A 20,357-nucleotide genomic window follows, 5' to 3' on the forward strand; every position below is an offset into this window, starting at 1 on the left:
CTGAGGGGAGTGGAGCCGCCCGCTGGGGTGCTCCCACCTGCCCTAGGGTGCCCCCCACCTACCCTGGGGTGCCCCCACCTGCCCTGGGGTGTCCCCCATCTGTCCTACGGTGCCTCCTCTCCCTGCCCTGGGGTGCCCCCCACCTGCCCTGGGGTGCCCCCACCTGCCCTAGGGTGTCCCCCACCTACCCTGGGGTGCCCCCACCTGCCCTAGGGTGTCCCCCACCTGCCCTAGAGTGCCCCCGCCTACCCTGGGGTGCCCCCACCTGCCCTAGGGTGTCCCCCACCTGCCCTAGAGTGCCCCCATCTGCTTTAGGGTGTCCCCCACCTGCCCTGGGGTGCCCCCCACCTACCCTGAGGTGCCCCCCACCTGCCCTAGGGTGCCCCCACCTGCCCTAGAGTGCCCCCGCCTGCCCTGGGGTGTCCCCCATCTGCCCTGGGGTGTCCCCCATCTGCCCTGGGGTGTCCCCCATCTGCCCTGGGGTGCCCCCACCTGCCCTAGGGTGTCCCCCACCTGCCCTAGAGTGCCCCCATTTGCCCTGGGGTGCCCCCATCTGCTTTAGGGTGTCCCCCACCTGCCCTGGGGTGCCCCCACCTGCTCTAGGGTGTCCCCCACCTGCCCTGGGGTGCCCCTCTCCCTGCCTAGGATGCCAGCATCTTCTCTAGGGTGCCCCCATCTGCTCTAGGGTGTCCCCTGTCTGTCCTAGGGTGCCCCCTCTCCCTGCCCTGGTTGCCCCCATCTGCTCTAAGGTGCTCCTCTCTCTGCCCAGTGTGCCCCCCATCTGCCCCAGGGTGCTCCTCTGACCGCCCTAGCTTGCCTCTGTGCCTCGCCACCCTGCTCTCCAGCACCTCCCTAGTGCCAGGGGGCTGCAATCACCATGCCTGCAACGCTGGGCCCTGCGGGCGTGAAGCCCCCAGTCCACGAGCAGATCTCAGAGCTGCAGAATAAGATACAGCTCCTAGGTACGTAGTTGTTCTGCAGCAGCTTGCACGCACTGGGGGGTGAGGGTGGGGGTGTCTGTCCTGGGGGGGAGCAGGGCGGGTGTCAGCATTCAGAAGGGGGAGAGGTCCCCACGTGTGACTCTCCATCTGCATCAGTGCTTCCTTCTCAACTCATAGGATGACCAGATGTCCTGATTTTATAAGGACAGTCCAGATTTTGGGGTCTTTTTCTGATATAGGCTCCTATTACCCCCCAGCCCCTGTCCCGACTGTTCACACCTGCTGTCTGGTCCCCCTACCGGGCCATGCTTAGCTTGGGAGAGCCGCGGGGCTGCCGGGCACTGGCCCGGCTGCCTGGACTTGGTGGTAACTCCCCGTTTGGGGTTGTTTTGCACCCTCGGTAGAGGGCGACCGGAAAGCTTTCTACGAGAGCTCCCAGTGGACCATCAAGAAGAACAAGGAGTCCATCCAGTGCCTGCGGCAGGAGAACAAACAGCTGCACAAGAAGCTGGCGGCCATCCTGGCGGTGAGCGGTCCCCGGAGGTGGCAGGGCGCTCAGAGCCTGTGGCATGATGGCTGCCTTCAGCGTGTTCTTCGGTTGCCCGGGAGCGGGAGAGCAGCAGCCCCCCTCCTGATGTGGTCCAGTGCTGAGGGATTTGCGTGGGGTTGGGTGGATGGGAGGTTTAGGAGGGTGTGGCAGAGCGTATTAGGGTGTGGAGGTGCGGAAGACGTGGGGTCGTGCAGGTGTGTGTGCGTGTGCAGGTGGGGGGTATATGTGGGGGGTATAAGTGGGGGTGAGGGTTTATGGGGGTGGGTGGGGGTTATTTTGGGGGTGTGGGTAGGGGATGTGAGCATGAGGGTCTGTGGGGGTGGGTGGGGTGTGTATGTGGGAGAGCGGGTGGGTGATGAGCATGATGGTCTGTGGGGGTGGATGGGGGTTATTTTGAGGGTATGGGGGATGTGAGGATCTATGGGAGTGGGGTGTATGAGGGTGCAGGGGAGAGTACAGGGATGTGAAGCTGGGGAATATGTGTGAAGATGGAGGGTGTGTCAGGTACTGTACGTTATTAGGTGTATTGCAGCTGTTCCTAGGGGCCGCAGCCATGGCCCAGGAGCCCACTGTGCCAGGCGCTGTAGGTTATTTATTAGGTGTATTACAGTATTGACGAGGTGCCCCAGCCATGGCCAGGACCCCATTGTGCCAGGTGCTGTAAGTTATTTATTAGGTGTATTACAGTAGTGCCAAGGTGCCTTAGCCATGGCCCAGGACCCCGTTGTGTCAGGCGCTGTACGTTATTTATTAGGAGTATTACAGTATCGATGAGGTGCCCCAGCCATGGCCCAGGACCCCGTTGTGCCAGGCGCTGTATGTTATTTATTAGGAGTATTACAGTATCGATGAGGTGCCCCAGCCATGGCCCAGGACCCCGTTGTGTCAGGCGCTGTACGTTATTTATTAGGAGTATTACAGTATCGATGAGGTGCCCCAGCCATGGCCCAGGACCCCGTTGTGCCAGGCACTGTATGTTATTTATTAGGAGTATTACAGTATCGATGAGGTGCCCCAGCCATGGCCCAGGACCCCGTTGTGTCAGGCGCTGTACATTATTTATTAGATGTATTACAGTATCGATGAGGTGCCCCAGCTATGACCCAGGACCCCGTTGTGCCAGGCGCTGTACGTTATTTATTAGGTGTATTACAGTAGTGCCAAGGTGCCTCAGCCATGGCCCAGGACCCCGTTATGTCAGGCGCTGTACATTATTTATTAGGAGTATTACAGTATTGATGAGGTGCCCCAGCCATGGCCCAGGACCCCGTTGTGCCAGGCGCTGCACGAACACAGAACAGAGAGACCAGCCCTGCCCCAGAGAGCTCCCAATCTAACTATAAGACAGGAGATGACAGGTGGCGACAGGCAGGCAGGTGGGGAGGCGGAAGCAAACTGACAGCTTGGGTCAGCACGATGGGCCATGGCCTCAGCTCACCCACCACCTACCTGTTGTCAAGGATTTTCCAGAGCAGTGTTGGTGGCACCCACCGCCCTCCCCACCAGGCTGTGGGTGACAAAAGGAGAAAGCAAATATCCGCTTCAGCAGGATATGCCTGAGATCTGCCTCCTGTTGCACCCGCGAGCTAGCAGTGTTGTACAGACAAAACTACACAGGATCGTTTTAGGGGTCAAGGCAAAGATGCCACATTTATTATAATCTATAACTACTAGCAAATACCTTAATACTTATACACATACGCCATACACTCACACACACACTCACACCCCAAATGTGCTGCAGCTGCTGGATAGTTACTAGTCCCGATTGTAGCTTGAGTTCGTAGCTGGGGATCGTAGCTCGTGGCAGCTAACTGGCCAGGAAAGCTGGGCACAAGGAGGACCCGGGTCTCTGTTGAGGGGCATCGGTGCACGCCCGATGTTGATAGCAGAACGTTACCCAAAGTCTCTCATCTCACCCTTCTTTTTTTATAGGCTTTTAGTTTGGATTCAAAGTCTATAGGTCTTGCTGTGTCACGCTGCTTCCGGGTTTGGATTGATCACCCGTCAATTGCAGGCGTGACTTTCAGCCTTGAACCTGGCTTTGATCTTCCTTCTATTGTTCTTTTGTCCTTTTCTTTTTAGGGTGGATGCTTCATACTTTGTTTAGGGCTATTGTCTGCCTCTTCAGTCGTTGGTATTTGAATTTTATCTCATCAGGCCAGGCTGCTGCTGGAGGTTGATTCTATCACCCATACCTACCTCATTCACACACCTAAACTAAACTAATACATTTACAGCAGGGCTTGCAAAAATGAAGGCTGCAGCACAAGCCTTCCACAAAATGGAATAAGATTTTCAAATGGGTTTTGAATTACAATAGGGCACAGAAGTTACAATGTAGGCAAAACGGCAAGTGTAACGAAATGGTGAACAGAAGTTACATTGTAAGTAAAATGGCAAGTGTAATGAAATAGTGAACAGAAGGTACAATGATACAGTGAATAACTAAAAACAATTTCATTCACATCAGTTCTACAGCAGCCGGTGAGCTGAGCCCGCTGGCCGGCACCGTCTCTCTGCCTGGCTCTCTGAGTGGCTGTCTCCTGGCGTACCTCAGAGCCCTCGCGCCAGGGCCAGGAGAGACGATGGCGATTGTCTAGGCGGAGCTCTGGAGAATGCCGGCCGCAGAATGGCCCTGAATTAACTCCGGGTAGAGCTCTTCTCTGAACCCTCCCCCAGTGACCTAGATTAAACTCTTGGGGGCCAGGACTGGCTTTGTATTCTGTGCCTGTACAGCACCTGGCACTACGGGCGCCTAAACACTACCGTAATACACCCAATAAATAACATACAGCCCCTGGCACAACAGGGTCCAAAACACTACCGTAATACACCTAATAAATAATATACAGCGCCTGGCACAACAGGGTCCTAAACACTATCGTAATACACCTAATAAATAACATAGAGCGCCTGGCACTATGGGCTCCTAAACACTACCGTAATACACCTAATAAATAACATAGAGTACCTGGCACAACAGAGTCCTAAACACTACCGCAGTACACCTAACAAATAAGATACAGTGCCTGGCACAATGGGTCCTGCGCCATGACTGGGGTGCCTAAACACTGCCATAATACACCTAATAAATAACATACAGCACCCAGCACTACGGGTTCCTAAACACTACCGTAATACACCTAATAAATAACATACAGCGCCTGGCACAACGGGGTCCCTGTCCATGCCTTGGGTGCCTAGGTGGTCCCGTGATACATCTAATATAAAGTCCAGGGCTCAGCACAATGGGTCCCTGGCCCATGGCTGCGTTGCCAGGCTGCTACCACATTGCCACCCACCTTGTCTGCTTGTCAGCGGACTGAGGGACAGTGGGGGCAGGCGTGTCCAGGAATCTGTTCCGCAGAGCCATGTGCCGGGACTGGAAGTGTCACCTGGGACAGGTGACGTTGCCCGAGGAGCTCGGAGGGTGACTGCCGCTGTCTCTTCGTCCATAGGTGGCGGGTTAGATACATTTGCGGTGCTCGGGCTCCAGCAATATTCAGGGTTGGGGGTCCTGCTCCAGCAATATTTGGAGCTGGGTCTCTCCCTCAGCCCTGCCAGGATCGGGCCCCAGCCCCCCACGGGCCTCCCCCCCCGCCACGTCCCTGCCAGACAGAAAGCAGCATGTGCCTCTCCCCTACCTGCTTCTGCTGCCCCTGGGTCCTAGTGCCCGCCAAGCACTAATGGCAAGGCAGGCTGCCCTTACCCTGCCCTTCCGCCCTAGCCCTGAGCCTCTCCAATGCCCCAAACCCCTCAGCCCCAGCCAGAGCCCTTGTCCCCCTGCACTCTGATCCTCTGCCCCAGCCCTGAGCCCCCCTACAGCATGAACCCCTCATCCCCAGCCAGAGCCCTCATCCCCCCCCAATCCTCTGCCTCAGCCCTGAGCCCCCCCCACATCATAAACCCCTCATCCTCAGCCTCAACCAGAACCCTCCTCCCCCCACACCCTGATCATCTGCCCCAGCCCTGAGCCCCCTCCTGCATCATGAACCCCTCATCCTCAGCCCCAACCCTCATCCCCCCACACCCTGATCCTCTGCCCCAGCCCTGAGCCACCCCACATCATGAACCCCTCATCCTCAGCCCCAACCCTCATCCCCCTGCACCCTGACCCTCTGCCCCAGCTCTGAGCCCCCCCGCAGCATGAACCCCTCATCCTCAGCCCCACAGCCCTCACCCCCCTGCACCCTGATCCTCTGCCCCCACCCTGAGCCCCCCCGCAGCATGAACCCCTCATCTTCAGCCCCAACCCTCATTCCCTCGCACCCTGATCCTCTGCCCCAGCCCTGAACCCCCTGCAGCATGAACCCCTCATCCTCAGCCCCACAGCCCTCACCCCACACCCCAGCCCTCTGCCCTAGCCCTAAGCCCTGTCCTGCATCATGAATCCCTCATCCTCAGCCCCACAGCCCTCACCCTTGCACTCCCTCCTATCCCCAAACTCCTTCCCAGATCGTGCACCACCTCCTTTCCCACACACCCCTTCCCACCCCCAAACTCCCTCCCAGAGCCTGCACCCCTCACCCTTCCTACACCCCCAGCCCAGAACCTGCATCCAAACTCTGTCCCAAAGCTGCACCTCTCACCCCCTCCTGCACACCCACCCCCTGCCCCAGCCTGTGGCCTGCACCCAGCACCCAAACTCCATCCAAAGCCTGCACTCTGCACCCCTCCTGCACCCTAATCCCCAGCCTAGGACCTGCACCCCAGACCTTCCCCCCCAAACCCTTCCCAGAGCCTTAGGCAGGTGGGGGTGGAGTTTGGGGGGTGGAGTTGGGGGGCCGGGTTCTGGGCACCACCAAAATTTCTACAAACTTGCCACCCATGTCTTTGTCTGCAGGGAGATGCACAAATCATCAAAGAGGTGTTCCGGGACCGGGCTGCCGAAAAGGCCTCGCTGAAAAATAAAAGTGGAGAGGTATGTGGGTGCTTTGTGCCATCATTCGTGCCAGGCTGACAGCCCAGCTGGTCAAGGCTATGGATGAGCAATCACCTGGCCCACGTTTCTAGGACAGAAAAAGAGAGAAATTGGGCATTAGTCAAGGTGTGGGGAGCGCAGGGCCGGGATAGCAGGGGGCTGTGGGTCGGGAGTGAGAGGGGCTGGCAGAGCTGTGGGGGCAGGGCTGGGCTAGCAAAGGGCTGTGGGTGGGATTGAGGGGCACTAGAAGATCTGAGGGAGGCAGGGCTGGGATAGCAAGGGGCAGTGGATCGGGAGTGAGGGGTTGGCAGAACTAGGGGGAGCCCAGAGCTGGGCTAGGAGGGGGCTGCGGGTGGGATTGAGGGGCGCTATAAGATTTGGGGGGGCAGGTCTGGAATAGCAGGGGACTGCAGGTTGGGACTGAGGGGCACTAGAAGATCTGGGGAGCAGGGCTGGGATAGCAGGGGGCTGCGGGTCGGGACTGAGGGGCACTGGCAGAGCTGGGGGGGCAGGTCTGGGATAGCAGGGGGCTGTGGGTGGGATTGAGGGGCACTGGCAGAGCTGGGGGGGCAGGTCTGGGATAGCAGGGGGCTGTGGGTCGGGATTGAGGGGCACTAGAAGATCTAGGGAGTAGGGCTCGGATAGCAGGAGGCTGTGGGTGGGATCGAGGGGCACTAGAAGATCTGGGGAGCAGGGCTGGGATAGCAGGGGGCTGCGGGTCGGGATTGAGGGGCACTGGCAGAGCTGGGGGGGGCAGGTCTGGGATAGCAGGGGGCTGTGGGTGGGATTGAGGGGCACTGGCAGAGCTGGGGGGGCAGGTCTGGGATAGCAGGGGGCTGTGGGTCGGGATTGAGGGGCACTAGAAGATCTAGGGAGTAGGGCTCGGATAGCAGGAGGCTGTGGGTGGGATCGAGGGGCACTAGAAGATCTGCGGGGATGGGGCTGGGATAGCAGGGGGCTGCGGGTCGGGATTGAGGGGCACTGGCAGAGCTGGGGGGTCAGGTCTGGGATAGCAGGGGGCTGTGGGTGGGATTGAGGGGCACTGGCAGAGCTGGGGGGGCAGGTCTGGGATAGCAGGGGGCTGTGGGTGGGATTGAGGGGCACTGGCAGAGCTGGGGGGGCAGGTCTGGGATAGCAGGGGGCTGCGGGTCGGGATTGAGGGGCACTGGCAGAGCTGGGGGGTCAGGTCTGGGATAGCAGGGGGCTGTGGGTGGGATTGAGGGGCACTGGCAGAGCTGGGGGGGCAGGTCTGGGATAGCAGGGGGCTGTGGGTCGGGATCGAGGGGCACTAGAAGATCTGGGGAGCAGGGCTCAGATAGCAGGAGGCGGTGGGTGGGATCGAGGGGCACTAGAAGATCTGGGGAGCAGGGCTGGGATAGCGGGGGCTGCCGGTCGGGATTGAGGGGCACTGGCAGAGTTAGGGGGGCAGGTCTGGGATAGCAGGGGGCTGCGGGTGGGATTGAGGGGCACTGGCAGAGCTGGGGGGGCAGGTCTGGGATAGCAGGGGGCTGCGGGTGGGATTGAGGGGCACTGGCAGAGCTAGGGGGGCAGGTCTGGGATAGCAGGGGGCTGTGGGTGGGAAGCTCTGAGCCCAGTTGAGGGCGACGGATTGGTGGGGTGATTTCAGTGGGAGCTGAGATGCTGCCCGGAAAACACCCCCCCCTGTGCAATTTGCCCTTTCCCTCCTCCTGAGGGCGCCATCGAGGTCATCAACCACCGGCTCTGCGAGAAGATCAACCGGCTCAACGACCTGAAGCACCAGGTGGAGGTGAGGAAGCGGCGGCTGGAGGAGCTGCAGCTGCAGTACGACTCCAAGGTGCAGGAGGCCCGGGGCTCCCAGGCGGTGGTGGAGGAAGGGGATGCGGAGGCAGCCAAGGTGAGAGGGGGGTTTTGGGTGGAGTCTGGGGGGCTCACACTGACCCCAGCACGGCACTCACCCTCTCAGCACTCAATGCTTTAGCTGGAGGGGGAGGTTCGTTTCTGGGCTGAATGTGATTTATTAGGTGTATTACAATAGTTCCCAGGACACCATTGTGCCAGGCGCTGTACGCTAATAGTAGATGTATTACGGGATCTCTGGCCTGGCTAATGCTCAGAGTGTGGGGGCAAGGAAGGCGGGGAGGCTCTGGAACCAGCTCCTGCCTCAATGGGTGGGGAAGGCGGATCAGCCCAGGGAAGTCACAAACCATTGGCCACTTTGTTGGCTGGGCACCGCCCAGCCTGCTGGCCGCTAACCTCTCACTGTGTCCTTGGGCTCCCCTTGTCTCTCCCCGCCCCCTCATGTCTCTCTTGTAAGACCGGGGGGGGCAGCGTGGCCTAGTGGATAGGCACCTCTCCTGTCTGAGCATAGTGGCTGCAGCAGATTCCTAAACCTGCGACACAGACCAGCCACTGGAGGGAGACAGAGCCCCTCACTGCTCTCATAGGCCCGCCCCAGTTTTCAGGGTCAGAATCTCTGGCCCTGTTTCATGGGTGGGGAAACTGAGGCATGGAGCGGGGTCGTGGCTGAGCTGGGACTAGAACCCTGGTCTCTGGAATTCTGGACCAGAGCCTCCTTCACATGAGCCTCTGGGAGGGACAAGGGAAGCTACCCCCCCCTATGCAAGCATGAGTCATTTGCTGCCAGGAGTCGGCACGGGCAGCAGGGAGGGGGCGTAACCTGCCCCTCCTGCAGTGCTGAGAGCTGCCCGCCCTGCCCCAGGTTGCCTGGTGTCCGGCGAGATCACGGCTTCTCTGTTTGCTAAATAAACGGCAGATGCGGCTGTTTCTAAAACACGGAGTGTGGGGGGTATTTGGGGATCAAACTGGCCCTGGCGCCCGGGGTTGCCCTGCAGCAGGCCCAGAGGGCATGACAGGAGGGTGCCCTGGGCTCCGGGATGGGCACCGGCTCCTCCCAACCAGCTGGCTCTGCTGCCTGCCGGGGCCGTAAGAGCTGGTGTCGGCCGGTACCTACTTGCTCCGTCCCAGCTCAGGCCCAGAGTCTGAGGGTTTGGTTCAGCCCGCTCTGGGGGCATGGGGTCCCTCAGCTGCCTGGGGAGGGCAAGGAGGGGCTCCCCACAGCCTGATCCAAAGCAGGGGAGTCCCTGGGCCTGGCTCCTGCGCGGATCAGTGCCCCGCTGTGTGTGGGCAGCTCATTCAGCGCCGTTCATCTCCCCGCCCAGACCCTGCGCCGGCTGGAGAACCAGCTGGAGAAAGCCCGGCTGAAGGTGGAGGAGGCAGAGCATGTCACCGGCCTGTACCGCCAGCTCAAAGCTCACATGCAGGTGGGGGCTGCCGGGCGTGGGCTGGACAGAGAAATCCCCCTCCATCCCCTGAGCTTCTGGGGTCAGGGCCTGCTCCCCCCACACACCTCCAGCTTGTGGATTCGGAGCGGTGGGATCCTGGCCGAGGCCCCCCCCGGGGACCCGCAGGGTTGAGTCCAGGTGCCCTGGGGTTGGCTCCAATCCAAGCATGTCCCTGCCCTCGGGAGCACAGCGGGGCGGGGGGGGGAACTGACACTGTCTCCCCCCCAGGAGGAGAGCTTGACGGCCCAGACCCAGCTGGACACGCTGGAAGCTGAGATCCTGCGATTGCACCATGAGCTCCATGGCCTGCAAGCGATGAACACAGAGGCACAGGCCACGCGGGATGCTGCCAGGGTATGGGCAGGGGACAAGGGGCACCAGGGTGTGGGCAGGGGATGGGGGGCACCAGGGTGTGGGCAGGGAGCTGCCAGGAGATGGAGCGTTGTGGGGCTGTCGGGTTGGGGGAAAGGCAGGGATGGGGGCCACCAAGGCAGATGAGACCCCTGGGGCATCGAGGTGGGGATTCCTCCATCCTGCAGCAGGTCAGGCCAGTGGGTTATTCTAGCCCAGTAACCCAGGTCAGACCCATGGGCCCATTGCAGCTGGTACCCACCCACACGCTCCATCCCAGCTCAGACCAGGGGGCCCATCCCGCCCAGCACCCACACGCTCCATCCCAGCTCAGACCTGGGCGCCCATCCCAGCCAGCACCCACCCGCTCTGTCTCAGCTCAGCCTCAGGTGCTGGTGCTGGCTGGTACCTACCCACTCCGTCCCAGCTCAGGCCCGGGGGCCAGTGCCGGCTGGTACCTACCCACTCCGTCCCAGCTCAGGCCCAGGGGCCGGGGCCGGCCGGTACCCACCTGCTCTGTCCCAGCTCAGACTGGGCTCCCGTCCCAGCCGGTACCCACCTGCTCCGTCCCAGCTCAGACCCTGGCGCCCATCCCAGCCGGTACCCGCCCACTCCGTCCCAGCTCAGACCCGGGGGCCCATCCCGCCCAGCACCACACGCTCCGTTCCAGCTCAGACCCAGGCACCCTCCTGGCCAGCACCCACCCGCTCTGTCCCAGCTCAGACACGGGGGCCGGTGCTGGCCAGTACCCATCCGCTCCGTCCCAGCTCAGACCTGGGTGCCCGTCCTGGCCGGTACCCATCCGCTCTGTCCCAGCTCAGACCTAGGGTCCCGTCCTGGCCGGTACCCACCTGCTCCATCCCAGCTCAGACCTGGGGGCTGGTGCCGGCCGGTACCCACCTGCTCCATACCAGCGCAGACCTGGGCTCGCGTCCTGGCCGGTACCCATCTGCTCCATCCCAGCTCAGACCTGGGGGCCTGTCCTGGCTGGTACTCTCCCGCTTCATCCCAGCTCAGACCTTGGGGCTCGTCCCGCCCGGTACCCACCCGCTCCGTCCCAGCTCAAACCCGGGGGCCCATCCCGGCCGGTACCCACCCGCTCCGTCCCAGATCAGACCTGGGGGCCGGTCCCTGCTGGTACCCACCTGCTCCGTCCCAGCTCAGACCCTGGCACCCGTCCCTGCCGGTATCCACCCGCTCAGACCCGGGGGCCCGTCCTGGCCGGTACCCATCCGCTCCGTCCCACCTCAGACCCAGGGGTCCGTCCCAGCTGGTACCCACCTGCTCCGTCCCAGCTCAGACCCTGGCGTCCGTCCCAGCCGGTACCCACCTGCTCCGTCCCAGCTCAGACCCTGGTGCCCGTCCTGGCTGGTACGCGCCCGCTCCGTCCCACCTCAGACCCGGGTGCCCGTCCCACCCGGTACCCACCTGGGGCCTTGTGACCAGCAGCGTGTGCTGGACTGATCTTTGACCTGCACTCCGGCTTTTCCCCGGGGGCTGACCCAGCGTTAACTGCCCCCCGTCCAGGAGCAGCTCCAGCTCCAAGAAGACAGCGTCTACCGGGACAGGCAGATGTGGGAGCTGAAGCTAATGGCGCTGAAGAAGCAGGCGGAAGAGAGGAGAGCACACAATGAGCGGGCAGAGAGACGGGTAAGGCTGGGGAGGGTACATGGCACCCACCCTGGACAGCAGTAGCTCCCCAGCAGAGCAACCCCAGCTCATAACTGTTAGCCCCACTCGCCTCCCAGAGCTGGGAGAGAACCCAGGAGTCCTGGCTCCCAGCCCCCTGCTCTGGCCACTAGCCCCCCTCCGCTCCCACCATAGCAGTGCCTCATGCCAGCCCCCTCTCCCCATGTGTCTACTCAGCTGCAGGCAGTGGGGGATGGGGGGAGGCACCTTCTGCCTTGGACCCAGGGCCACCCATAGGGGTTCAGGCCTGTCCCATGAATGGCACCGCAGGCGGCAATCCAGGCTTCCACTCACCGGTCAGCCTCCCCTCCGCACGGCCAGCAGGGGGCAGGGGGAGCGCGGTCAGCATCTCCCCCACAAAGCCGGCGGAGGGCAGGGTGTCAGCCCCCTGGCTTATTTCACGCGGACTGGCCAAGCCGCTGCAGCCCGGGGCGGGATTTGAACCCAGGGCCTCGTGAGGGCAGCGACCTGGCCCTGGCCTGCCTGTGGGGAGCTCTGAGCAACATGTCTGTCCCCAGGCCCTGCGGGAGCGCCTGCCCCTGCAGACGGAGGAGCTGCTGAGCGACGCCCAGCGCAGCAAGGGCACCGGCCTCCGCGCCAAGCAGCTGCTGGGCACGGCGGCGGCGGTGGAGGAGACCTTCGAGAAGATCAAAGTGGCCACTGGTGTCACCAACTCCAGAGTGAGAGGCTGAGGAAGGCTCTGCCCCTGTCAGCACCCCCCTGGTCCCCGGCACGGCCCAGCCGAAACCACCGCAGGCTCTAACCACTAGGACACACTCCCCTCCCAGAGTCCTGGCTCCCAGCCCTCTGCTCTAACCATTGGGTGCCACTACCTCCCTGAGCCATGAACAGAACCCAGGAGTCCTGGCTCTAACCCCCCATGACATAGGCCTTGGTCCCGATCCAGGGGTAGCGAGGGGGGGCCCTGTTGCCAGTCCCATTTCCTTCTCCAGCCCGTGCCTCCACGAGCCAAACAACCTGCCCATCATTCGACCTCCGCCAGTCACGCGCCAGCTCCCCCTCGGCAGCTGGGGGGGGCATCGCCTCCCAACCCAGGAGGCTTTGACCTTGGGCCTGTGGCCTGCGGGGCCCCACCTCCCAGCTCCCTGTCTCTGGGGAGGAGGGGCAGTGCCACCTCCCAAGGTCCTTGGGAAGCCGGGCAGTGCCAGCGGGCCGGTCTCCTTCACGCCCACCCCACGCCGCTCACCCGGAGCCGCTGCCATGGCGACGGCGGGCTGACAGCCAAGCTCTCTCAGGTATCGGCTTCCCCTGCCAGAGCCGGAGCGGGAAGAGCCGCGGGCGCCGGCCCCCTGCCGGGGACAGTGAGCAGTCGGGTGGCCAGGGGTGCCAGGCCCATGGCTGTCCCTGCCAGCTGGGCACCAAAGTGCCCTTGTGTCGCCCCACACACTGATTCTCTTTGGTGGTGGGACAGCAGAGCCCTCCCCACTCTCGCTGTAGCCACTAGATCTCACTCCCATCCCAGAGCTGGGGAGAGAACCCAGGAGTCCTGGCTCCCAGCCCCTTCCTGCTCTAACCACCAGACCCCACTCCCCTCCGAGAGTGGGGGAGAGAACCCAGGAGTCCTGCCTCCCAGGCCCCTTCCACCCTCTCCAGAGGTGGCTGCGTTTTAGAAAGGGCCTGGCCATGGCCCTGGGGGGCTCTAACACCCCCCACACCCCTCTGGGCAGGATGTGGTGAGACGGTTCCTGGCCCAAGGAGACACTTTCCAGCAGCTGGAGCAGCTGACCACGAAGAACGAGGAGGCCCTGGTGCATCTGCGGGAGGAGGAGGAGGCGCTGCAGGCCGAGCTGCAGGGCCTCACCTACTCGGGGGAGGCCCGGGTGATGGGGTGAGCTGCCAACCCCCCCCCACTGGTGTGTAGAGGCAGGAGCCCACTCCCCAGCCCTTCAGTGCGTGGGGGGGGAGGGCTCTTTGGGAGTCAGTTCTCAGCTGCCAGAGGGGAGTGGGGGCCAGTGGTTAGAGTGGGGGTTGGGGGGCTGGGTGGCAGGACTCCTGGGTTCTGTCTCCAGCCCTGGGAGGGAAGTGGGGGCCAGTGGTTAGAGTGGGGGTTGGGGGGCTGGGTGGCAGGACGCCTGGGTTCTGTCTCCAGCCCTGGGAGGGAAGTGGGGGCCAGTGGTTAGAGTGGGGGTCGGGGGGCTGGGTGGCAGGACTCCTGGGTTCTGTCTCCAGCCCTGGGAGGGAAGTGGGGGCCAGTGGTTAGAGTGGGGGTTGGGGGGCTGGGTGGCAGGACTCCTGGGTTCTGTCTCCAGCTCTGGGAGGGGAGTGGGGGCCAGTGGTTAGAGTGGGGGTTGGGGGGCTGGGTGGCAGGACGCCTGGGCTCTGTCTCCAGCTCTGAGAGGGGAGTGGGTGCCAGTGGTTAGAGTGGGGGTGGGGGGTGGTGTCTGGGTGGCCGGACTCCTGGGTTCTGTCTCCAGCTCTGAGAGGGGAGTGGGTGCCAGTGGTTAGAGTGGGGGTGGGGGGTGGTGTCTGGGTGGCCGGACTCCTGGGTTCTGTCTCCAGCTCTGGGAGAGGAGTGGGGCCAGTGGTTAGAGTGGGGGAGGGGGCTGGTTGGCAGGACTCCTGGGTTCTGTCCCCAACTCTGGGAGGGGAGTGGGGGCCAGTGGTTAGAGTGGGGGTTGGGGGGCTGGGTGGCAGGACGCCTGGGTTCTGTCTCCAGCCCTGGGAGGGGAGTGGGGGCCAGTGGTTAGAGTGGGGTTGGGGGGCTGGGGGGCAGGACTCCTGGGTTCTGTCTCCAGCTCTGGGAGGGGAGTGGGGGCCAGTGGTTAGAGTGGGGATGGGGGGTGGGGTCTGGGTGGCAGGACTCCTGGGTTCTGTCTCCAGCACTGGGAGGGAAACGGGCCAGTGGTTAGAGCAGGGGGGACGGGACTGGGAGCAAGAGCTCCCCGCTGTGTTCGCCGGAGCTAAGGGCAGGAGCTCTCTGTCCCTGCCCTGCCCCGGGGTAGGCAGTACCCACAGCCCTGATGCCCACCTGCCCCCTGCCCAGGGCCCAGCGCCTGCTGGAGGAGCTGCAGGCTCACCTGCGCCAGGAGGAGATGCAGCGTGACACGGCTAAGCGGCAGCTGGACAAGGTGACGCGGGTGCTGCTGGTGGCCAAGGCGGGCGTGGAGCACCTGGCCAGCAAGGTGCAGCACATCTGGCTGGTGAGCGAGCACCACTGACATAGCCTCTGACCTTGGGCTAGTCCCTTCCCGCTCTCGTGCCTCAGTTTCCCCCATGCGGTGGGCCTGTTGTCCTTCCAGGAGAGCGGGCGCTTTGCTGGGGCCCCACCGGACAAGGCTGCCGGTGACTACGTGCTGGAGCTGCTGGCGGAGACGGAGGAGAAGCTGCTCCAGGTGCTGGCTGAGCTGAGCGACCACGACCAGAGGGAGCTGCTGCAGAAAATCACCGAGGAGGAGGTGGGCTCGGGACAGGGCTCCCCTTTCCCCCCCCTCCCCGCCAGCCCCACCTCACTGGAGCTGCCCCCGGGCCCATCCAGCCTCCCCCACCCTGGGCTGGGCCAGGCCTCCCACCCCCGCCGGCCGCACTGATGCTGCCCTCTCCTGCAGTTCTACGCTAACCTGGAGGGGCGTCTGCCCAGCGCCAACGTCCGGGTGAAGCTGCCCGTCTCCCAGAAGCAGGACATGTACTACGGTGAGTGTGGGCGGGGATGGGTCAGTTCCAGGTTGGAGGAGGCAAAGGTGCGTGTGGGCTGGGGGTGAGGTGGGGTGGAGTGGGGGGGGCTGGGAGTGGGTGGGGGGAGAAGTGGAGTGGCACTGGGGGTACTGTGGGGTGAGGGGAGCTGGCAAGGTTGGAAGCAGGGTGTGGGGGCAGGGATGGAGTGGGGGGACTGGGAGTGGGGAGCTGGGGGGAGAGGTGGGGTGGCACTGTGGGGGTGAGGGGAGCTGGCAGGGTGTGGGTGCGGGGATGGGGTGGGGCCAAGGTGGAGTGTGGGGAGTTGGGGGGAGAGGTGGGGTGGCACTGGGGGTGAGGGGAGCTGGCAGGTTGTGGGTGCGGGGATGGGGTGAGGGCAAGGTGGAGGGGGCTGGGGGAGAGGTGGGGTGGCACGGGGGGAGGGGAGCTGGCAGGGTGTGGGTGCTGGGATGGGGCGGGGTGAGGTGGAGGGGCGCTGGGGGAGAGGTGGGGTGGCACTGGGGGGGAGGGGAGCTGGCAGGGTGTGGGTGCGGGGATGAGGTGGGGGCGAGGTGGAGTGTGGGGAGTTGGGGGGAGAGGTGGGGTGGCACTGGGGGGGGAGGGGAGCTGGCAGGGTGTGGGGGCGGGGATGGGGTGGGGGCGAGGTGGAGGGGCGCTGGGGGAGAGGTGGGGTGGCACTGGGGGGGAGGGGAGCTGGCAGGGTGTGGGGGTGGGGATGGGATGGGGGCGAGGTGGAGGGGCTGGGGGGATAGGTGGGGTGGCACTGGGGGGGAGGGGAGCTGGCAGGGTGTGGGGGTGGGGGAGAGGTGGGGTGGCACTGGGGGGGGAGGGGAGCTGGCAGGGTGTGGGTGTGGGATGGGGTGGGGGCGAGGTTGAGGGGCGCTGGGGGGAGAGGTGGGGTGGCGCTGGGGGGGAGGGGAGCTGGCAGGGTGTGGGGGCGGGGATGGGGTGGGGGAGAGGTGAGGTGGCACTGGAGGGGGAGGGGAGCTGGCAGGTTGTGGGGGCGGGGATGGGGTGGGGGAGAGGTGGGGTGGCACTGGGGGGGAGGGGAGCTGGCAGGGTGTGGGTGCGGGGATGGGGTGGGGGCAAGGTGGAGTGTGGGGAGTTGGGGGGAGAGGTGGGGTGGCACTGGGGGGGAGAGGAGCTGGCAGGTTGTGGAGGCGGGGATCGGGTGGAGGAGAAGTGGGGTGGCACTGGGGGGAGGGGAGCTGGCAGGGTGTGGGTGCAGGGATGGGGCGGGGGCGAGGTTGAGGGGCGCTGGGGGGAGAGGTGGGGAGGCACTGAGGGGGAGGGGAGCTGGCAGGGTGTGGGTGCGGGGATGGGGTGGGGGCGAGGTTGAGGGGCGCTGGGGGGAGAGGTGGGGTGGCACTGGGGGGGAGGGGAGCTGGCAGGGTGTGGGTGCGGGGATGGGGTGGGGGCGCGGTGGAGTGTGGGGAGTTGGGGGGAGAGTTGGGGTGGCACTGGGGGGGAGGGGAGCTGGAAGGGTGTGGGGGCGGGGATGGGGTGGGGGAGAGGTGGGGTGGCACTGGGGGGGAGGGGAGCTGGCAGGGTGTGGGTGCGGGGATGGGGTGGGGGCGAGGTTGAGAGGCGCTGGGGGGAGAGGTGGGGTGGTGCTTGGGGGGAGGGGAGCTGGCAGGGTGTGGGTGTGGGGATGGGGCGGGGGCGAGGTGGAGGAGTGCTGGGGGAGAGGTGGGGTGGCGCTGGGGAGGGGAGCTGGCAGGGTGTGGGGGCGGGGATGGGGCGGGGGCGAGGTGGGGTGGCACTGGAGGGGGAGGGGAGCTGGCAGGTTGTGGGGGCGGGGATGGGGTGGGGGAGAGGTTGAGAGGCGCTGGGGGGAGAGGTGGGGTGGTGCTTGGGGGGAGGGGAGCTGGCAGGGTGTGGGTGTGGGGATGGGGCGGGGGCGAGGTGGAGGGGTGCTGGGGGAGAGGTGGGGTGGCGCTGGGGAGGGGAGCTGGCAGGGTGTGGGGGCGGGGATGGGGCGGGGGCGAGGTGGGGTGGCACTGGAGGGGGAGGGGAGCTGGCAGGTTGTGGGGGTGGGGATGGGGTGGGGGAGAGGTGGGGTGGCGCTGGGGGGAGGGGAGCTGGCAGGGTATGAGTGCGGGGATGGGGTGGGGGCGAGGTTGAGAGGCGCTGGGGGGAGAGGTGGGGTGGTGCTTGGGGGGAGGGGAGCTGGCAGGGTGTGGGTGCGGGGATGGGGTGGGGGCGAGGTGGAATGTGGGGAGTTGGGGGGAGAGGTGGGGTGGCACTGGGGGGGAGGGGAGCTGGCAGGGTGTGGGGGCGGGGATGGGGCGGGGGCGAGGTGGAGGGGCGCTGGGGGGGAGGGGAGCTGGCAGGGTGTGGGGGCGGGGATGGGGTGGGGGCGAGGTGGAGGGGCTGGGGGGACAGGTAGGGTGGCACTGGGGGGGAGGGGAGCTGGCAGGGTGTGGGGGCGGGGATGGGGCGGGGGCGAGGTGGGATGGCGCTGGGGGGCAGGGGAGCGGGCAGGGTGTGGGGATGGGGCGGGGCCAAGTCCGGCCGGCAGTGCCAGGCGTGGGAGTGGGGGGGCGCAGCGTCGCTCTGCCCCCCACCAGCCCCCCCATCTCTGCCCCAGAGGAGGAAGCCAGCGGCGACGAGGGCGACGTGGTGACCCGGGCCGCACTCAAGCGCCAGTCCCAGCAGCTCATCGAAGCCAGGACCAAGCGCCGCAGCCGGCCCAAGAAGAAGGAGGCGAAGCCGTAGCCGGCCAGGCTGGGGGGCGCCCTGGGGGGCTCGCTCAGCCCCCCCCAGGGCTAGGGGGTTAAAGCCCAGCCGGCTCCAGCCTAGGACCCTCCCCTCAAAGCCGTGCCCTCTACAGCTGGCGGCTGGGCGCCCTGATCCCAGCAACCCCCCACGGCGGCCTCTCTAGCCCCGCCGTGGGTCGGGGGCCCAGGGTTAGTGGGGCGGCAGCCCCAGCCCCACAGAGCTCCTGCCCTCGGGGGGGGGTAGTGTGAAGGTCAGGGCTGCCCCTGGGCCTAGCCAGGGACCTGAGCCAGTCGTGGAGGATGGGGAGCTGCCCCACAGCGACCCCTCAGGCCGGGGAGCAGCACGCCTGGGCCCCTCCCCTCCCCCTGCTCCCCCCCCCCCCGCAGGCAGTGGGTGAATCGTGCCCCCCAGCCTGGGCCTCTCGCGCTCCCTGCTGCCTCGAGCGCTGCCCCAGAGCTTCCCGCCTCCGCGCTGGGACCCCCAAGCCCCCCGCTGACCCCTGTGTGCCGTGTGGGATTCAATAAAGCCCCTCGGGCAGAGCAGCCCCTGGCTTGGTGCGTGTGATGGGCATCCCCTCCCCCATGAGGCATGGGGCGGCAAGGGGCATTCGGCGTGACTAGCGCCCCCTAGTGCCACCCTGGGGTCTTGGAGCCAGCGCTGACTGCCTGGGAGAGCGCCCCCTGCTGAGCCCCCGTCCCACGGCACAGCACCCCCTCGTGCCACCCTGGGGCCAGTGCTGACTGCCTGGGAGAGCCCCCCCTGCTGAGCCCCTGTCCCACGGCACAGTACCCCCTTGTGCCACCCTGGGGCCAGTGCTGACTGCCCGGGAGAGCGCCCCCTGCTGAGCCTCCACAACCCAACGCCCCCTAGTGTCGCCCTGGGGCCAGCACTAACCGCCCGGGTAAGCGCCCCCTGCTGAGCCCCCGCCCCACGGCACAGCACCCCCTAGTGCCACCCTGGGGCTCTGGGGTCAGCACTGACTGCAAGGGAGAGCGCCCCCTACTGAGCCTCCACAGCCCAGCGCCCCCTGCTGAGCCTCCACAGCCCAGCGCCCCCTCGTGCCACCCTGGGGCCAGCGCTGACTGCCCGGGAGAGTGCCCCCTGCTGAGCTCCTGCCCCACAGCCCAGCGCCCCCTAGTGCCACCCTGGGGCCAGCGCTGACTGCCTGGGAGAGTGCCCCCTGCTGAGCCCCCACCCTGCTCCCTACAGCCTAGCGCCCCCTAGTGCTGTCCTGGGGCCAGCACTGACTGCCCGGGAGAGTGCCCCCTGCTGAGCTCCTGCCCCACAGCCCAGCGCCCCCTAGTGCCACCCTGGGGCCAGTGCTGACTGCCCGGGAGAGTGCCCCCTGCTGAGCCTCCACAGCCTAGCGCCCCCTGCTGAGCCCCCGCCCCACAGCACAGCGCCCCCTAGTGCCGCCCTGGGGCTGGTTGCAGCGACCAAGGGTCGCCCTCTCTTGGCTGCAGCCCCTGCTTGGCCCGGGGGGTGGGGCGCCAGCAGCAAAGGTTTGATCCCCACTGGGCTCTGCTTCACCCCGGCCCCAGGAGCCTCCACCCGCCTGATCCTGGCACCAGGCTCTGATCCCAGAGAGCCGGTGTGCCCAGCTTCCACCCCCACGCGCCTCAGTTTCCCCATCAGAAAGGGAGGCTCGTAACGGCTCCTCTCTGAGGAGGCTCTGCCCCCGGCTCCGTGCTGCTGGGCGAGTGCCCCTGGGAGCGGAGGCAGGAGTGTCCCATGCCCAGCATGATACCAACCCCGGGGGCAGAACTGGCGGGGGCACAGGGGCAGCAAGGGAGGCTGCCCCAGGCAGAGAGGAAGCCAGGCTGGAAGGGAAGCTGGGGGGCCAGGCTGCTGTACCCCCAAATAATCCCCGTGCCCCTCAGGAGAGGCTGGCCAGGGCGATCAGCTGTGACAAAGTGGGGGACGGGAGTGGGTTCCCCGCGGGCAGCGAGCGGCCCTGAGGCGTGGGGCCCACTGAGACATGCCCCCCTCAGCCCGTGGTCCCCAGGAACTCTCCTGCCCCCCGCCCCGAATGCCAGAGCTGTGACCCCCGGGGGGCATCTGCTCCCGGGACCAGAAACTCAGCCGCTCCCCCAGCCTCGGGCAAGGTGCCCCCCCCCCCATTCAGTGTGAACCACAGATTGCAGCTCTGGGCTCCCCCCACCTCACAGCCCTGCCGGTGCCCCTCAATCCCAACCCACAGCCCCCTGCTCCCCACCCCTGGGACCCCCACCTCAGCCCTGCAGTGC

The 20,357-nt window shown here is 65.4% G+C and overlaps 1 protein-coding gene and 1 long non-coding RNA gene across 8 annotated transcripts; one reads left to right on the plus strand and one right to left on the minus strand.

Annotated features, from left to right (window-relative positions):
- Nucleotides 1-21: 21 nt before the first annotated feature.
- Nucleotides 22-18,881, plus strand: ODAD3 (outer dynein arm docking complex subunit 3). Of its 3 annotated transcripts, XM_050925029.1 has the most exons (14): nucleotides 22-88; nucleotides 359-962; nucleotides 1,346-1,467; nucleotides 6,338-6,415; nucleotides 8,109-8,291; nucleotides 9,577-9,678; nucleotides 9,928-10,053; nucleotides 11,578-11,700; nucleotides 12,258-12,419; nucleotides 13,428-13,588; nucleotides 14,744-14,900; nucleotides 15,000-15,155; nucleotides 15,306-15,390; nucleotides 17,981-18,880. In XM_050925029.1, exons 2-14 carry the CDS (start codon nucleotides 878-880, stop codon nucleotides 18,106-18,108), a joined length of 1,668 nt encoding a protein of 555 aa, XP_050780986.1. In that variant the 5' UTR covers nucleotides 22-88; nucleotides 359-877; the 3' UTR covers nucleotides 18,109-18,880. The 3 variants fall into 3 exon arrangements, with proteins under 3 accessions (XP_050780986.1, XP_050780987.1, XP_050780985.1); XM_050925028.1 differs by lacking the exon at nucleotides 22-88 and having other exon boundaries at nucleotides 310-962; XM_050925030.1 differs by lacking the exons at nucleotides 22-88; nucleotides 9,577-9,678 and having other exon boundaries at nucleotides 309-962; nucleotides 17,981-18,881.
- On the minus strand, nucleotides 23-667 carry LOC127035336 (uncharacterized). 5 transcript variants are annotated; one of them, XR_007769714.1, is made up of 4 exons: nucleotides 575-667; nucleotides 370-451; nucleotides 144-306; nucleotides 23-78 (listed from the first exon to the last, which is right to left on the minus strand). It is a non-coding gene; the product is annotated as an uncharacterized LOC127035336 (long non-coding RNA). The 5 variants fall into 5 exon arrangements; XR_007769716.1 differs by having other exon boundaries at nucleotides 144-225; nucleotides 370-513; XR_007769713.1 differs by having other exon boundaries at nucleotides 164-286; nucleotides 370-513.
- Nucleotides 18,882-20,357: the final 1,476 nt, after the last annotated feature.

The sequence above is a fragment of the Gopherus flavomarginatus genome, chromosome 16, assembly GCF_025201925.1.
Source record: "Gopherus flavomarginatus isolate rGopFla2 chromosome 16, rGopFla2.mat.asm, whole genome shotgun sequence".
Lineage (NCBI taxonomy): Eukaryota > Metazoa > Chordata > Testudines > Testudinidae > Gopherus > Gopherus flavomarginatus.